Genomic DNA, 19,031 nt, shown 5'->3' with positions numbered 1-19,031 from the left:
AGAACTTGTTCCCAAGTGAGAACTGAAATGGTGACTTTAGGTACAGAGTAATACCCAGTGTGGGCATGGTCAGTGATCACCTAGAAGGGGAGATGGGAGTTGTTGGATTCCATATTGTGGGTGATCCTCAATAATAGTCGTAGGCTTCCAGTCCTGGGCTGAGTTTTCTTTCATCTGGCATCATTTTGAAGCTTTTGCAGGAAAATCTCCAAATTGTGACTAAATTTTAGTGTGAATGAAAACAGAATCACTTATTCTTTTTTTAAAATACATTTTTTATTACTGATTTCAGAGAGGAAGGAAGAGGGAGAGAGAGATAGAAACATCATTGATGAGAGAGAATCATTGATTGGCTGGAGAATCACTTATTCTTAATGTTATTGTAGAAAAGAAGGTAAATCTCGCTTATTAAACTCTGAATGACATTTTAAATGATATTTATGTGGAAGTGTAGATGACCAGAATAAATGTCCTCTTGGCTACACCTCAGAACCAGGTCGTAAGCTGGTAACATACTACTGATTTACTTTATGGTTAGCTAGACTGCAGTTATTTTACTTTCTAAGACAGGGTTAGTTATTGCTGAGTTACTATTATGTAAAGAGTACCTGTGTTCCATAGTATTAAACTGTGCTCATCTTCTGTATTCATTCTTTCAAAAATATTTATTGAGTGTCTGCCAAAAGCCATATACTTTTTAGTGTCTGGGCTATAGTGGTGCATAAGGCAAAGTTCTTATCCCATGGCTCACATTCTAATATATACTCGTGTGTGTGTGTGTGCGCGTGCGTGTGTGTGTGTGTGTCTTCTATAGACTGCAGGCTGCAAAGTCAAGCTCTCTGGCTACACTTCTCACTAGCCTTGTGACCTTGGGCAAATTATAACTTCGGTTAGCCTGAGTTTTACATAGCTTCTCTGTACCTCAGCCTCCTCATCTGAAATACAGTAATCGATTTGATAAAGCTTTTGTGAGGATTCAGTGAGTTATACTGTACCTGGCACAAAGTAAGCATTAATAAATGCTAATTTCTTCATCTGTGAAACATATAAGTATTGTATATAGATACATATAGATATGATATATTAATGTAATATGGTTATGTTAATGTACATCTTATGAATTTATTTTGAAAGTTCAATGGGTAAACATTCCTTCCAGGATTTTAAATAATTTTAACTGAGAAATATTAAGCTTGCTATGTACTTTTATTTTTGTAAGTTCTTATTAATAGAAAGCAGTATATTTATTCTGTCATTAATTTTAATAGTCTTACAATTAGTTCGCTGAATTACCAGTTCAGCTTTTCTGTTTAAAAAATGAACCGTAAACAGTATTCTGAGTGCTAGTTCAGCATGTTCTGACAAAGTATGATGCATTAAAATAAAATTCATCATTAGCATTAAAAACGACCTCTGAGGTTGTAGGCCTTCATTTTTCTTTTCCAGTGTTGGAAACAGTCTTTCTGAGTCAAGTACATTGCAGTACTTTGCAGATATTATCTGTGTATAATGGTCATAGTTCAATTTTAAATAAATCATTTCATCAAATCACTTTATCTCTAACAATGTCAGTTTTCCATTTATTCTCACCCATTATCTGAGGTTCTTATCAACTTTCCCTCAGTAATATAATGGCCTTATATATGAAATTATAAAGTAATTTTCCAAGCTAGAATTAGATAGAATTACTTCTGTGTCAACCTACATGAAGATAAATCTGAGTATTTATGAATGGCTAAATGAGCAGTATATAAGTTCAGAGAAACATTTAGGACCACGTTGGGAAAGGGCTGGTAATAATTTTGGCTCTGGCAACCTCTGGCCGGATATAATGATAAAAAATAAAAAATTTTGTTTTAGAATAATTATGAATAATACAGGGTTTTCAAACTGTCCTTGTATGACCACGAAGGTGAGTAATGTAGTGGGAACTAATTCCTATAGGAGTTTACTTTCAGAGGATTGAGAAGCTTGGCTTTGAGGACCAGATCAGATCATCTCACGTCTCCTGTGCCCTTGTCCACATCTCAGTTTTTCTCCTTAAAAAGGGGACATAGTAATGCCTCTTCCATGGAAGGAAATGAAGTTGAGTATATAAAAAATGCCTTGCTAAAGTTATCTTTAAAATGCCCTTCCCGCCTTCTTAAACCCTTTTGGTTCTTTGGAATAAAACAATATTGGCTAGTTTTATGTAGAAACCGAAATGTATAGAACTAGATTTATATATACTAGCTACCTGTGGGAGCTGAATATATATCAGTAGCTTATTGTTACTATTTTTTTTTCATTTAAAAGAACAGGTTCTAATAGTATTTATTAAAGGAGATTTGCTTGGTGTTTAGAAATTGATTTTGCTGGTGTATCTTAAATCTCTCACCTGACTGATAATATTCTAAGTTACTAGGGCCTGTGGTATAAGGGCAGAGCAGACTGGTATTTGTTTCATTAAGCTTAGGCAAGCTATCCAATTACTTAATGCAAATAAGAAAAGTTTACACTAAACTCCTACTACTTTGCTTAAAACTCTAGAGAATTTAAATGAGGAGAGATACGTATTTAAAGGAAGGAAATTTAAATGATACTTATTATCACGGGCTTAATGTAGAATAATATTAGGCCAGGAGATCTGAGCTAGTAAGTGGGAAATGCCAATAAATAAAGAGAATGTATTCTCCAAGATACTTGGCAAGTTTAGTTTTATTTTGAGATAATTCTTAAATCTTTGGCAACCCAAGTTAATAATGAAAGACTTATTTTTATCTCTTGCCTTTTCTTCACGTAATAGGGACCTTAACAGTGAAGTGCTGCCTCTCATTGTCAGGGAGCACTTGCCCTTCTTTCTCTTGCATAGTGTTTACAAAACAACCTGCTCTGACTATAGCTCAGCATTGGGCGGTAGCTTTCAGTGAGGCTCAGCAAGCAGGGTCATCTCATTCGGCTCAGAATGAGAGAGAAGTTGTTTGAACATCTACCTTTCATAGATGACCATTGAATTAGGGCAGCTTGGTGGGATATAAAGCTAAGGGCACTGAGAAGAAGCTCTGAAAAGAACTGAGAATACAAGCAGCTGTTCTTTGCAAAATGGTTGTGAAAGGATCTAAATGAATCAGTGGGAGAGGACACTTATAAGGAGAAAATGTTGCTGTAAATGAATTTCTTAGAGGGGAGAGTTGGGGAGATGAGGAGTAATACAGCTTAGAAGTGTTCAGTCTGTTGCTTTTACTTCTAAAGTAAAAAAGGAAACCTCAACTAGTTACACCATTTATGTGAAACTCGGCCCTTTAGAATAATTGGAAAGAGCAAAACTGTCTTCTAAGTTTTTTTTCTAAATTGCCAAGGTGATTTTAAGCTTTAGTGGACCCTTTAAGCCTTGCATTAATTTTTATTGAAAACTGTGTGTATTTCCATGAGTGTGCTGTGGGGGATGTGCCTGTGTTTTAAGAGAGCTCCCTCTCTGTCCCTAGATCTGCCAGCCTTTGGTCTCTGAAACAGCAGTCACAGAATCTAAGACACTGGCCTTCCCTATGCTGCTATGTCAGCATTAATTAGATTTCAATTCAAATATCAGCTCCCTCTCATACAATTTCACAGTATCCGCACTTTGTATAAATAATGTTTTTTTCAGAGTTTGAGCTTCTTGAGGGTAAGAACTGTCTCTTTTGCTCATCATTTTATTCTCAGTAACCAGAATAGTGTCTGTCACCTAATAATTATACATACTTATATTATGTATATTGAATGAATTTGTGAATCCCATTTAATCTGACTTAGCATACAGTTTTATCAAGTAGTAGGAAACTCTAATAAGACTAGAAATATAAGTGTCCACTGAGATAACGATAAAATTTGGAGTAAACACTCCATAGTTTCATTTATTCCCTGCTATCACTTTTCTAAAGAGTTTAATGGAATGGGGAATAATATATTTAATGTATGATGCTTGTAAAACTTTTAACTGAAAGGGACCTTAGGACTATATGTGGTTATATATATAAAATATGTAGTTCAATCTTCACATTTTAAAGCTGGGAAAACTGAGGTTTATTAAATTGTCCAGCTAAGTTGCTGGTAAGTAATGAGGATTTGTTCTGGGACCTCTCCTAAACCCCTAAAGATACAGGCCTGTTTATAAGGATAAAGTAAAGGTAAGAATTAAGAAAGGAAAAGAATTTTCTTTTTAGTCAATTTGTGCCACTTCTAGTCTCTCTGCAGCTAAGAATCAAGCACAGCTAGGTACGGTATTCCAGAGGCTGTGGTAGCATAGGATATAGAAAATCTTTTATATTGAAAATATTATAACATCCTGCTGTTTTAAGGGACTTAGTGTCTTCTGGGATTAAATCACACTCATGACAGTTAGAACATGGTGGCTTGGCCCTATAGGCTTCAACTCATCTAGTTGTTTCTGAAATTCTGTTTCTACAGCTGGTTTTCATTTTTTGTCTGAGTTTGGAAATATGCCATTTATTTCTTTATGAATGGGTACATTCAAAAGTATTTGAACACTTACCATGTGGCAGGGACTGTTAAAAGAATTGGGGATAGCCCGGCCTGTGTGGCCCAGTGGTTGAGCATCAACCCATGAACAAGGAGGTCACGGTTCGATTCCCAGTCAGTGCATATGCCCAGGTTGTGGGCTTGATCCCCAGAAGGGAGCGAACAGGAGGCAGCCAGTCAATTCTTTCTCATCATTGATGTTTTTATTTCTCTATTTCCCTCCCTTTCTTTGAAAAAAAACAAAAACAAAAACCCAAACATTAAAAAAATGTGTCTATAAAAAAAAAAAAGGCATCAGGATATAGCAGTGAACAAAAGCAGACCAGGTCCTTGCCCTTGTGGCAAATAAAGAAAGGCACATGAAAGGATGGGGCTGCCAGGTCATTATTGCCAATTTTTGATTTTAGAAGCCCTTGACGATAATAAAAAGAAAACGGAACTTTTTATTGATGAAAAATTGAAAACAAAGATATAGAAAACAAAGCTGTATGTGGTGAATTGGGAGGTTTTTTTTCTTTTCAGAAAATCACTGCTTTCTCTGTATTTCTGACCCCATAGTGGGTATTATTGCTGCTACTTACCTAACGTGTTGATTGCTTATTCTGTCACAGGCATTGTGCTAAGTGCTTTGTGTATATAGAACCCTGTAAGGTAGGGATTATACCATCCATTTTACTCTGAGAATACAGGACCCAGGGAGGTTCACTAAGTACTTACTCAGTAAGTGGTCGAGCCTTGATTTGGACCCAGGAGTCGGTCTCCAGAGTTTGTGCATCTGGGCCAAGTATTAAGTATTACAAGCTGAATAACCTATATTTTTTACTATGACAGTAAAGGTTTTTGTGCTCAGTTTTTTGCTTTTATTTGTTAACTTGCCAAAACTTCATGATATTTCTTAAAGTTCAGCCACTTTTAACTCCATGTGTAATTAAAATTTATGCCATATGCAAGAAAATGCAGAAAAAACATGTATTTATTATTAAAATATACTTTTTAAAAATGTGATATACCAAATATGGTAGACATGAGAAAAGTCTAGTGTACAGAACTCATTGTATAAGTAATTTTTATAGTCGTGTTCTATATGTATCTAAAGTGCCTTGTGAGCACAGTGCGTGCCATATAATAGGTGACCCATAAACGATAGTAATTTTTAGTATTTTTGTTTCTACTTCACTTGTAAAGTAGGTAATAATTTTTACTTTCAGGTGATATGCTTTTAAAATACTTTAACAGCAGAGGATGATAACCTGATTCAGTAACCTCAGCATTCATATGTGGACCTCTCCTTTTATATATCTCCAGGATTTATTTGGGTAAAACTGCATTTTGGTAATTGAGGGCTGAGGCCCACAAACTTCAGTATGCATCAGAATCTCTTGGCAGGCTTCCTACAAGACAGTTTTCTGGCCACCCCGAGTTTCTGATCCCAGGAGGTGTGGGGTGTATCTGAGGATTTGCCTGGCATTCTCCCAGGTATTGCTGGTTTGTGGATCGTAGTTTTAGAATTGCCACTCCAGGAGTGACATGACTTCTAATTATGGCTGTTCTCTTACAGTCATACATGCCCAGTGAGTTAATGTGTGGAGTCATGATGTTGTTGCTCTTATTGTGAAATTTTTTTGATATGCTATAGAGAAATTTGGTTTGTATAAGTATAATTGCTCTTTATTGCTTAAGAAAAAATATTCTAGCAGTTGTTTTTGCATTAGACAATTTCAAAGTGCTGGTTTTTATTTGTTTCTATTCATCTTTGTTTAAGAACACAAAAGCAAGCAGGTTTAATTTTTAGGGGGAGGAATGCATTACAACTTTTGATTTTAGAAGCTCTTGACGATAATAAAAAGAAAACGGAACTTTTATTGATGAAAAATTGAAAACAAAGATAGAGAAAACAAAGCTGTATGTGGTGAATTAGGAGATTTTTCTTCTTTTCAGAAAATCACTGCTTTCTCTGTATTTCTGACCCCATAGTGGGTATTATTGCTGCTACTTACATGGTGATTTTATCTGTTACAATTGATATCTGAGGACTATAGTGTATCAGGATGACGTAGCAATTTAAAAATAGCAACACAAACTGTTTTCTTTTGCTCTTTTCAAGAATTATTTATTTAATTACTTATTTGTTTATTTTTCTGGCCCTCACCCTACGATATGTTCACTGATTTTAGACAGAGGGGTGGGGGGAAGGGGGGTGGAGAGAGAGAGAGAGGAAGAGAGAGAGAGGGAGGGAGAGAAACATTGACTGGCTGCTTTCCTTTCATCCCCCTGACTGGGGATCGAACCCACAACCCAGGCATGTGCCCTGGCTGGGAATCAAACCATGACCTTTTGGTCCACAGGAGGATGCTCCAAACTACTGAGCCAAACCAATCAGGGCTCAATCATTTTTTAAAGTTAAAATTTGATAGATTAGTACTGAGTTCCATTTGTTATTCATCATTTTCACTTATAAAGTAGGTTTCACTGAGAATTTCACTTATACCAATATAACAGTCTTACCTTTTCTTTTCAAAGCATGGCTTAGACCTTTGGGGATATGATGGTATAGAGGGGTTATTCTCTCCAAGAAGAAAAGGCAATCAGAAAATCTTTGTCCATGAAATTAAACTGAAATGTATGCTCATTTATCTGAATACCTTTATGTGCCAGGCTCTATGGTGAAGATCGGTGCCAAAGTAATTTATCTTTTTCATGCACAATGAGGGGTTTTAGTGGATTGTAAGTTAATATGACCTAATTGTGATGAGGTTTCTGATAAACATAATGCAATAAGATGCTTTATTAATACAATTAGCATTGTGTGCAGGTTTTGGGAGGTACAGTTCTGCTGTTTTATTTTGCTAGACCGTAGTGTTACATTTGGTTTAGGGCTAAGGGACAAATTGGAACAGTTCCAGAGGTGAGGAGCCCTGCTGTTGAAAGGTCTGGCTAGTTTTGCATATGAGGATTGTTGGAAAATGGGAGTAATTCACTGGGTGGGAAGACATTTTTTTTAAAAAAAATATATTTCTGTTGATTTCAGAGAGGAAGGGAGAGGGAGAGATAGAAACATTAATGATGAGAGATAATCATTGATCGGCTACCTCCTGCATGCCCCCACTGGGATCAAGAACACAACCTGGGCCTGTGCACTGACTGGGATTTGAACCATGACCTCCTGGTTCATAGGTAGATGCTCAACCACCGAGCCATGCCTGCTGGGCCGAAAAGACATCTTAATTGTGATTTGAGTCCCCTGCTGTAATATAAGATCCATGAGGACTGCGACATGTCCACCTTGTTCAGCACTGTGTTATCAGTGCCTCCTGTAGTGTCTGCTATGTATTCAAAACACAGTTGATTTTTGAAGGGAAGAGATGGTCACCTTCAAATATTGGTCTTGTAGATGCTTGTTAATTAGATTTATTACTTATATCTCAGAGAGCATATGGTGGCATCGGAATTTTTAGGCGGCCAGATTTCAGTTTTACATAAGAACTTTGTAAAACTAGCTTAGCAGTCACACTGGTAAACTCCATGTATTTTAATTCTGTTATTTTAAATGCTCAGGGAAGAGCTGCATGGGGATTTACTAGAAAATACAACTGCTTTTGATAAACTGTTGTCAAAATGATTTCAGCTGTTTCTCTTTATTTAAGTACTTTATTAAAAATAATGTCAACTAATAAATACTTTCTTTCTAATTTAGACCTTTCTTGTCTTTTCAGACTAAAGCAAAGCAAAGAACTGGACCGAGAGAGGGCTCTTGCCAATGAGCAGTTAACCAGAGCTATTCTCCGAGAGAGGATATCGAGTGAGCAGGACCGCACGAAGGCAAAGCACCTGGTGAGCAGGAAACAAATAGGGGAAATGTCTTGCCTACAGGAAACCTCTGATATTTGGGGAAAGATACATCAGCTTTTAGAGTTGATAAAATTCATGTTCTCTTTGCTTCGATTTCCTTGTTTTTGCCTTTTACAAGTAGTTGGCAATTTGCTGAGATTAACCAGGAAGGACTTAAAAAGACAGGTAACTTCAGAATTATTGAAATAAAGTCAACACAGAGACATAGGTACATGCATGTTGCCTGAAGGGATAGTGTGTGTGTGTGTGTGTGTATTTCGTCCATCCATCCGTCCGTCCGTCCGTCCCTCCTTCCTCCCTTTTGATTTTATTGTATTGGAAATCTCTGGGGTGAGCAGCCTTTCTTGTTTCTGTGCTTCTGATGACTGTCTGGGAAGTCTCCAGCAAAGGTGAGGAAGGTTGGATCAGTCACTTTCTGGGCTTTAGAAAGGGGAAAACATAGTGCAAGGGCTTTGAGAAACCAAAAGAAATAATTAAAACACTTTTTTTTTTAATTTAAAGAAAAGATGATATAAACATGTCTAAAAATAATTAGTAATAGAAGAAAATTTAAAAGGCATTCATCAATTTGTCATTATCTTGCAACCATTCCTTTCATTGGGTGTGTTTCCCTCTAGACCAGGGGTGGGCAAACTTTTTGACTTGAGGGCCACAATGGGTTCTTAAACTGGACTGGAGGGCCAGAACAAAAGCATGGATGGAGTGTTTGTGTGAACTAATATAAATTCAAAGTAAACATCATTACATAAAAGGGTATGGTCTTTTTTTTTTTTTTTTTTAGTTTTATTCATTTCAAACGGGCCGGATCCGGCCCGCGGGCCATAGTTTGCCCACGGCTGCTCTAGACAGTTCAAAAAGATGTTTTTATTGATTTTAGAGAGGAAGGGAGAGGGAGAGAGAAAGAAACATTGATGAGAGAGAGAGAAAAACATCAGCTGGCTGCCTCCTGCATGCCCCCTACTGCAGATCAAGTCTGCAACTAGGGCATGTGCCCTGACCAGGAATGAACCTGTGACCTCTTGGTGTCCTTAGTTTAGCAGACATTTGGGAATTGTTGAAAATTTTAAGAAAAGGGCAGTTTCTGTTCTCTTATTCTTTCTCTCAGTCCTTTCTTTGGGAGACTAACCTTTGACTGCATACCAATACGTAGAAACAGTTAAAGGAAGTTAGCATGTAATGAATCCATTACTTCAGTGACTCATCCAGAATCCAGGATGAATGGGTAGACGTGAAGCTGGAATGGAGGTGATGGATTAAGAAAGAAATGTCAAGGTACTGGCTAGTAGCCATCATGAGGGGCGCACATGTTGATTGGAACTGAGGCCAAGACATGCGGAAGGAGAGCCAGGGGGATGATTTCAGAATTAAAGGCAGTAAGTGTTGAGTAATTCGATCATTGGTTATATCTGCTGTACTCCTGAGAGTCATCTTCACTAATGTCACAGCCTCCCAATTTGAGGGCCAGGAATGGAGTGGAGAGGGTTAATAGTGCTGATGCAGAAGGAAGGCTGGGATCGAGCTTCTAGTTTCTAGCAGGTAGAAGAATCTTTGGCTGGCATTTTTCTTTGTGCCCCCGTTTTTTTCTCTTGTCTTTGAAGCACTCTTTTCTCTACTTTCTTTGTGCCTAAATTTGGACATATTGTCATGTTCTTTTAGTTCAGGGAGATAAGCAAGATTGGGATTTAAGAACACATTAAACATACACGCATATATTAAAGCATAAAAAGAGTTTTCACCAAAAAATGTGAAAATATAAGAATTTCTTATTTAACAGTAACTAAAATATTATGTAATGTATTGTAAACTTTGTTGGAATAGCTATCTTCAGCCCATTTTTCTCTTTGTAACTTGCAAAGAGAAATACATGTGTATTACACACATGTATATTTTAGCATGTTAAACATAAGAAACTGGCCTTGTATGTTCTGTTTTGTTAGGTCTTGTCTTTGTGATTCTGGGAATGTAGAATACAGATGGCAAATTGCCATGCTCTCAACTCCTGCATTTCAGCATCTATTATAATATTAGCCAAATAAAGCCTCAAAGCCCTTAGGGCAGTGGTTCTCAACCTTCCTAATGCCGCGACCCTTTAATACAGTTCCTCATGTTGTGGTGACCCCCAATTTCATTGTTACAAATTGAACATAATTAAAGCATAGTGATTAATCACAAAAACAGTATGTAATTATATATGTGTTTTCCGATGGTCTTAGGTGACCCCTGTGAAAGGGTCATTCTACCTCCAAAGGGGTCGCGACCCACAGGTTGAGAACTGCTGTTTTAGGGAATAAAAGTAGAATTTATACAATAGGATCATCACTGAGTCAGAGGATCCTGTCCTGGCTTGAGTGTTCTCAGACATCTGAGTGACAGTTCCTGGCCACAGCAAGGTGGCTGCCTAACAGTTTTACCAAATTATCCCCTTCATTGTTATTATTCATTATTATAGAAGGCATGCATATTCATGGGTAAAGATCAGAAAATAAATACAAAAAATATTAACCCACTTAAATTACCACTATCCAGAGATAGTTACTGTTAAGTTTCTGGTTTATTGTTTTTATATTTCTTTTCACATTCCACTAAGTCTCTATAAAACAGAGTATATGTATACATATGGGAATATGTATACACACAAGCATTGGTGATAATAAACTTAGTCTTGTATAACTCATGTAATAACCTTCATTTAAAAAATTAGACTATATGATAAAGGTCTTTCTATACCACTAAGTGTATATGTGTGTAGTTACTTTTTTTTTTTTAATACATTTTATTGATTTTTTTACAGAGAGGAAGGGAGAGAGATAGAGAGTTAGAAACATCGATGAGAGAGAAACATCGATCAGCTGCCTCCTGCACATCTCCCACTGGGGATATGCCCGCAACCCAGGTACATACTCTTGACCGGAATCGAACCTGGGACCTTTCAGTCCGCAGGCCGACGCTCTATCCACTGAGCCAAACCGGCTTCGGCTGTATGTAGTCACTTTTAATGGTTGAATTTATCTAACTGGATTTTTCTTTGATTATTAAAATAATACAGGGATATTTTAGAAAACTTGGGAGATATAAAAATTACTGAGGACCCAGCTCATATACATGAGGACAGCCATTATAAAAAAGACAGACAACAAGATTGGCAAAGATGTTGTGGCAATATAAAATGGCAGAGCCACTGTGGAAGACAGTATGGCAGTTTTTCAAAAAATTAAAAATAGAATTACCATATGTTTCAACAATCCCACTCATGGCTATTTATCCAAAAGAATTAAAAGAGTGAATCAAGGAGATATTTGTATGCCCATGTTCATGGCAGCATTATTCACAATAACCACAAAGTAGAAGCAACCCAAGTGTATAGTAGATGAATGGATAAACAAAACCGTGGTCTGTACAGACAATGGAATGTTATTCAGCCTTAATAAAAAGGAAGGAAATTCTGACACATCATGCAACATGGGTGAACCTTGAGGTCATTGTGCTAAGTGAAATAAGCCAGTCACAAAATGACAAATATAGTGTGACTCTACTTACATGAGGTGTCTAGAGTAATGAGATTTATAGAGACACTAAGCGGAAGGGTGGTTGCCGGTGCTGGAGGGGAGGGAGGAGTGGAGAGCTTTTTAATGGGTATGGCATTTCAGTTTTGCAGGATAAAGAGAATTCTGGAGATGGGTTGCACAACAATGAGAATGAACTTTATATTCTTGAACTGTATATTTCAAAATGGTTAAGACGGTAAATCTTGTTATGTGTATTTTACCACAATTAAAAGTTAGGAAAGAATTATTAAAGATGTAAGCAATATTACACATATTTTTCTATTCAAAATGGTTTAGGTGGACAATTTAATTCTAACATGTATTACTCCATTTCTTATTAACTAGATTATTTTTAATCGCTGGGTACCATCCAGGTTTCCAGATTCTGTATCGCACTACCTTGTAAAATGCGTGGTGTGGAACTTCAGGCCTGCTATTGTCCCTTACTTTCGTGATCCTGAGCTGGGGAGGTGGGCATCCTCAGAACCATGATCCATGTAAGCGTCACCCCGGGAACGTTAGCATTGCTCTGCTGCGAGTGCTGGGCTCCCATTGCTGCATTCTCAACCCTAATTCGTGGGGCCCTGAGTGAGGGCCAAACATTGATTTGTTCTTCTTTATTTAGAACCCAAATGTTGCAGCCTGTAAGAAAGTAAAGGTTAGATTTCACACATTTGAAGGAATTGGAAAGCTGTCTTTCTGGAGAACTAGGGAAAAACACACACAAAACCGATGGGGTGTTGGTACTGTGAAATAAAACGAACTCCTCCCTCCTCCCTCATTTTCCTCCTCCCACCAGCAGTTGACACTTGGATTGCCATCTTTTTAGATGTGAATCCAGGCTTTTCCTCCCACAGTTGTAGATGCTGGCTTTCTTAAAGCTCTTGGAAGGGCAAAGTCATGGTGGCCCTGTCGTTGAAGTTTCAAAATAGGATCAGATCGAAATTTTCCCCTTTGGAAGAATTGCTTTAGCTGGAGAAGCCGGCAAGTCCTGCTCTAGATTCAAGAAGGGTATCCCAGCCACCCATTCTACCTCTCGGTGACCGGTACCAGTTTTCAATCAGCTGATTTCACCCCAGAGCTTCTGGGGAGGCAGTTCACTGATAATTTATGCACACAAAATGTTAATTAAAATCCACATTAAAGCTGTGCTTTTTAGGAGCAGGAAAGCACCTGCTCCTAAGAGTGAAGACTAAACAAGAGGAAACCTGTAAAGTTAACGCAACGTGACATTTTGTGTGATGTTTAAGATCTCGTACAGAGCGATCTAATATTTGCTGTGTCGTCAGATTTTTTTTTTTTAATCACAGAACAGGAAGCTGTATTTTTTTGATTTTTCAAATATCTTTGATTTCTTCTTAAAATGCCAATTAAAATTTGATTGACTTCTTTTTCTCTCATTAGGCTGTTTTAACATTAGTCGTTCCTTATCACTGCAGAATTATGTTGTATTGTCTTTTTAAATTTAAACTTGAAAAGAAGCCCCACTTTACTTAAGGGGATAGCTACTGAAATATTCTGGAGTTTATACAAACATACATGTGAAATAATTTTCTTCCTCTTTGGACAGATGCTTTATTGAGTGCTTACTGTATGCTAGATACTGAAGATATAGAAATGAAGACAAAACCCTGTCCTTAAGGAATTCACAGTAAAATGTGGGAGATAGACTTAAAATAATGTTAAAAAGTGTTAAGTCTGTTATAGCGCCATGCTACTTACATTTTTGTGAGAATTCTCACTTTAGTGAAAGCAGGGACTTTTTTTTTTAACTCATTGCTGTTTTTCATTTGTTCACATTCAAACTTATTTCACACATTCAAGTGCCTAGTATGTGCCATTGCCTCGCAAAGAGTCAACAGTCAGTTAATACTTGCTGATGAAGTAAACAAAGACTTAATCTACTTAAGCCTGTAAGTGGGAGGAGAGGAAAAGGGGAGGAAGCTTTCCTAGGCAAGTGGTGCTGAGCTGAGGCCTGCAGTGAGTGTAGGCATGCACTTCGCGGGGAGGAGTGGGGATGATCCAGCCTGTGACATTGCAGGCAAAAGCATGGGGACAGTGGGACACTACCAGGGACGGCCGAGTGGGAAGGGCAGTGCCAGGAGTGTTGAGGGATGAGGCAGAAGAAGTTGGTTAAGGTCCAGAGTTTCATAGAGCATAAGGTTTGAAGGGGACAAATGAAATAGTTAGATGGGCATTTTGATAGCTCATTCTAGTGACATGTGAAGGATGGACTAGAGGAAGAAATGAATGGAAACTGAGAAATCATTGGTCAGATCATTAGGTATTTTGGCCCCTTTCAACATTCCCCTCCATCACAAATTTGTTAAACACCTACTGTGTGCTAGGCACTGTTCGTTGCTAGAGATGCACAGGTGAATTCAGTCTGGTTGCTTTTCCTCACAGTCTCCAGTCAAGTGTAGGGTTGTGGGGAAAAGCATTCTTACCTTCAGTTTTGTTTTTCTATTTATGCTACAATTTTGAATTTGTAAAAACCTCATAGTATTTAGGAAAAAAAGCCTTACAAAATTAGGGCAGGTGAATGCATAAATCTAGTTTTTGCAAATTTAAGCAACTGTTTCACCAAAATGTCACTTTTTCTTTCCCAGTTTCCTTTTTGTCTGCAATGTACCAGTGAAGCAATCAATAATTGATTAATTTTGTGCTGTGTCCTTTTCAGTGTTTTGTTTGTGCTTCAAACTGTGACAGTTGAAATTTCATGGTAAAAGAGAAAAATGTTCTGAATTTGGGATATGGAGGGAAATGACTAAGTCAGAAGAAGTAGATAATAATACCACTGCTGCCCCGGTATAAGCGAGGCCCTGCCCAAGGGCAAAGGATACAATTGGGGCTGTAATGTTGCTGTGATCAAGAAGGTTCATGCTCAGGAGTTCTGTGTAAAACAACAGCGAGTGATCATTTGGGGCTTTTAGTATCGTTAATTATCCAGGTGAATGAGTGACAATGTAGCAGCGCTTATCCTGGGTTCTTTTATTGGGCACTTAACGAGAGTTAAATTTTATTTTATGTTTTGCTATTTTGGGGGGCTCAAGTTAGTACTTTGATTTGAACTTCTATTAATGCGATCCCTCTGTTTATATATGCTTTGTGTTGGTTTTCTTGCTATATAGACCCTAAGCCCCAATTGTTTTGACATGCATTGAGTATTAATTTGCTTTCAGTTCCAAAGATGAAGTTGGTGATTCTGAGTTGTGCTTTTGAAGACTATTTAAATATAGAGTTTCTACTTTATGCTTGGGGATCTGAGCCATTTAGATATATCTTCCTCAATGTTATTGGTGAGAATGGGCCTGGGTCCATCTGCAAGTCCCTTTCCTTCTAACTCTTTCTCAGTTACTCTTATTGGGGAATTTAAAGGGATGGGGGACAGAGCGGGTAGCATCCTGTGCCTTCCGTGTGTTTGGATCCATTACGGTTTCCAGCACAGAGCATCCGCGTGCCATCTTCTGTCTTTATGTCCTTTGTTATTATGTGTGGTCCTTACCTCCTGTGTATGTTAAAGCAGTGTTACTACTGCCAGCTGGAAGGCATACTGCCCTGTGAAGAGACTGTTAATCAAAGATTGCTGGTCATGGAGTGCCAGGGCAGGTTCAGGTTTGTTTGCTTGCTGCTGCCTTAGAAAAGGAGAAACGTGTTTTCTCTCAGTTTGCCAGCCCAGCCTTTGTTAAGGGCCCAGAGAAAGAATAGGACTGTTATTACAGATTGCAGGATTGCTTGTATCCTGACAACTGAACCAGATGAATATATCTTTCTCAAATATACACAAACCACCCTCCCTCCCCAGCTCTGCAGAACTACCTGGGCCCTTAGCCCTACCAAGCAGCCTCAGAGAGGCGTGGTGGCATGCTGGCGGGTACCGAGGGGCTGGAGGGAAGCTTAACTCCCACTGTCCAGTGACCACAATGTAGAGGTGACTGCAAGTTGCTCGGATTGCTTTTTTCCAGGGGACTGTCTCAGCTTGTATGACCTTGTTGACAAAGTGAGTAGAGAAGAAAATAGCACAGCTGAGTATAATGCTGTTGATGGTCTTGCCAACAACAAGTTGTATTTAAAGACAGCTATGAGGAGCAGCTCTGCTTAGAATGTGCTGTCATATTCTCATTCTAAATGTACTTTTAAAAATGCACCACGTTTCTTGCAAACTGATTGGCTCAGGGCAACTTTTGTTGAGCAGTGTCCTATGTGGTGGCCCTGCCATAAATAGCATATTGACATCCCATCACTTGGGTCATTACGGGTGTCAAGGTGAGGTATGGAGAGCACTGAGTAAAAATCCATGGATAACGAAGGTGCAGAAAGCTAGTTATAATTCCATCTCTTTATAATGGCCTGGCATTTTGTTAACGTATTTGCTTCACTGCCTGGTCCTAAATGAACTGTCATTAGGGCTTTGGAATTTTATTGAACTGACACCATAATCTCTTTTCCTACTGAAGAGGCTAAGAAATATGGCCCTGAGTGTTGGCTTTAACCTGTAACAAATTAAAAGTTTTACATAACCATAGTGAATTTCATCAATCCTTACAAATCCCAAATACGAGTTTTGCACAGTATGTTTTGAATGAGACTGTAAGGCACATGTTCCTTTGTGTTCAACATCGATCTGTCCACTTTGTCTTCAGTGGCGAGTCTCACACTGTCACTTCTGACACAGCCTTGAGAATTCCTCTCAGCCTGTTGTGCATGGGCCTGTGGCTTAGTGACTTCAGTAATAGCAGGAATGGTGAATATGGGACTTACCTACCACGTGCAGTGAGACTTGCTTCATTTTTGTTTATTGGTCATTAAATTCTTCATAATGCTAAACATTCTCCAACAGCTCTTATTTATTTCCTTTAATATCCCTGTTTTTATTTCCAAGATATGATTCCTAAACGGCACTGAGCTATGCTCTTTTTGTGTTTCTTGATATTTGGAGCTGAGCCCTGCTTTGGGGGTGTGAGGGTTTATTTTCATGTACCCTGGGTTATTCCTTTAACGTAAAGACGTTCACCATTTTGTCCCATTGTGCCTCTCTCCACTCTTTTCTTTACTAACTATATTTTAAGGATGACTTCTCCTGCAAATTACGAGGGGCAGAATTACTAAATGAAGTAAGGCCTCCATTCTCTCGAGAGCAGGAATCTGTTTACAAACCTGCAGTATTTATTACATACCTCATTTAGCTCATTCATCATTTTAATAGAAAAATGAGTCATTTTAGATGATTCTGAAATAATTCCGAGGTGAGCTACATAGCCCCAGGCAGAATATGATTTACTCAGACAGCACCAAGTTGTTTTCAAAACAATATAATGGAATGATCAGCACTAATAATTTATGATCACTTGTGGCAAACTTTATCGGATGTCTTTATTGTCACAGAAATTTGTTGATGAGATTAAATGTTTAGAGGAATTTTTGAGCTAACTTCTCTCTGTTCTTCCATCTTTTGTGACAAATATTACAAAGTTCCATACTTAGCTGTATGTCTAAATACTCTGCCTGCTTAAAACACTGACTGTAAATTTAATTCCACATTCCTGTTTAATATTCTCTTGATAAGAAAGAACACCAGTCAGTGTCACAGGCCAGTTTTATTGGAGATTATAAACCTACTCATATAAATTTTCTGCTTTGACATTAAACATTAGTCCTTTCGCAGTTTCCTTAGCCTCTGATTCTCAGGAACAGACAGAGCTCACCACCTGGAACCATAGTTTTGAACCCAAAAGGAATTAACGAAGTGTTTCCAGGTGCCGTAAGCTCATGAGCTTTATTAATAACCAGCATCACAACAAAAAAATCGATATTTGTTTTTAGTACTGTTTATGTAAGTGAGAGCTTTTCAGTCCATTGTCTTATGTGGTGTTAATGAATGCTTGCGATGGGTAGAACATCTAACATTCCTGTTAATGGATGATAAAACATGCTCAAAGAGACTGGGAGCCTGAAGGTTGCCCAGGGAGAGAGCTACCAATCAGAGTCCCCTGCCTAGGTGATCTAATTGGGGCACAATTTAGCAAATTTAGTTATTGTTGTGTTTTTAACCTGTAGTGCATTGGAGCCATGTGTTAGCAAGGATGTGAGGGGCCTTTTAGGGACAAAGCTGATATTACTACAGACATTAAAAAGGCAATAAAAATTTATTCACATGATGCTTTTACTGAAGTAAAAGCATCAAAGCACGATGGGCCTGCTCAGCACAGGTAGACAGCCCTGGCCACTCTAGTAGGCCTTGTGTGTCATGCTTAGTAAAATAAAATATTCATAATCCTATCACTGCCAGGGATTAAGAATAATCTATATAAGAACAAGGAATTGAGTAATACATGTTAGAATTAAATTTCCCACCTAAATCATTTTGAGTAGAAAAAGTTTTGGCACTTCAAGTTATAAATTCAGTATTCCCCAAAACATTTTCACCTGTGAATCTCTGCATTGCAGAGGATACTGGCTAAATGAGGTGTTATTATCTATGCTTATAAAGCCATTTCCAGTGTACTTACTAAAAAAAGTTTACTATGATCTGTTTTTAGGGGGAGGTTGTTGATATAGATGCAGAAGGACTTGATTTGTAGTAATTACCTTGTCCTTATGAGAACACCAGTTTATAAAGGCAGAAACTTCCCTTTTTTATGTGCATTGTAAACTTTTTTCAGGGGAAGTAAAAGATACTTTGACTATTTTTCTGCTTTGGATAATAAAGATGCATTAATATGTAGGCTGCTTGTTGAGAATAGAGATAGGCTTGTTACAATAGGTTAGTTTAAAGATTATTTTATGTAATATATTTTAGCATTGACCACTTTACTCATGCAGTGAATTCAACCAATTTTGTGTTTTATGTTTTTATTGAATTTTAAGAGAAATTGAAAGTGAAGATATCCCACAGGTTTTTTTTTTTAAAAGTCAACTTCTGAATAGAATTTAAAAAACTATGTCATTGACCATTTTGGAGATTGGTTAAGTTAAAAAAAATGAAACAATTTTGGAACATAATTATATAACTATACATGTATCTTTTTTTTAATACATGTATCTTAATAACTTCAGAAGTAATTGTTATTGACATCAGGTTAATTAATGTAATGGAAAGTTAGTTTATTTAAAAAATTGTAGCTTTTCCCTCACAGATCT

General features: G+C 37.6%; 1 protein-coding gene across 2 annotated transcripts in view; it reads left to right on the top strand.

The window, feature by feature from the left end:
• Positions 1 to 19,031, top strand: part of CHCHD3 (coiled-coil-helix-coiled-coil-helix domain containing 3) — a 272,956-nt gene that overhangs the window by 99,970 nt on the left and 153,955 nt on the right. For both annotated transcript variants that reach the window (XM_059711819.1, XM_059711820.1), the window contains exon 4: positions 8,211 to 8,328. In XM_059711819.1, coding sequence (XP_059567802.1) covers positions 8,211 to 8,328 — 118 coding nt within the window. The remainder of the gene's footprint in view (positions 1 to 8,210; positions 8,329 to 19,031) is intronic.

Source organism: Myotis daubentonii, chromosome 10 (assembly GCF_963259705.1).
Source record: "Myotis daubentonii chromosome 10, mMyoDau2.1, whole genome shotgun sequence".
Taxonomy (NCBI): domain Eukaryota; kingdom Metazoa; phylum Chordata; class Mammalia; order Chiroptera; family Vespertilionidae; genus Myotis; species Myotis daubentonii.
Note: the sequence above shows the minus strand (reverse complement) of the source record. Positions and strands in the feature narration are given on the sequence as shown.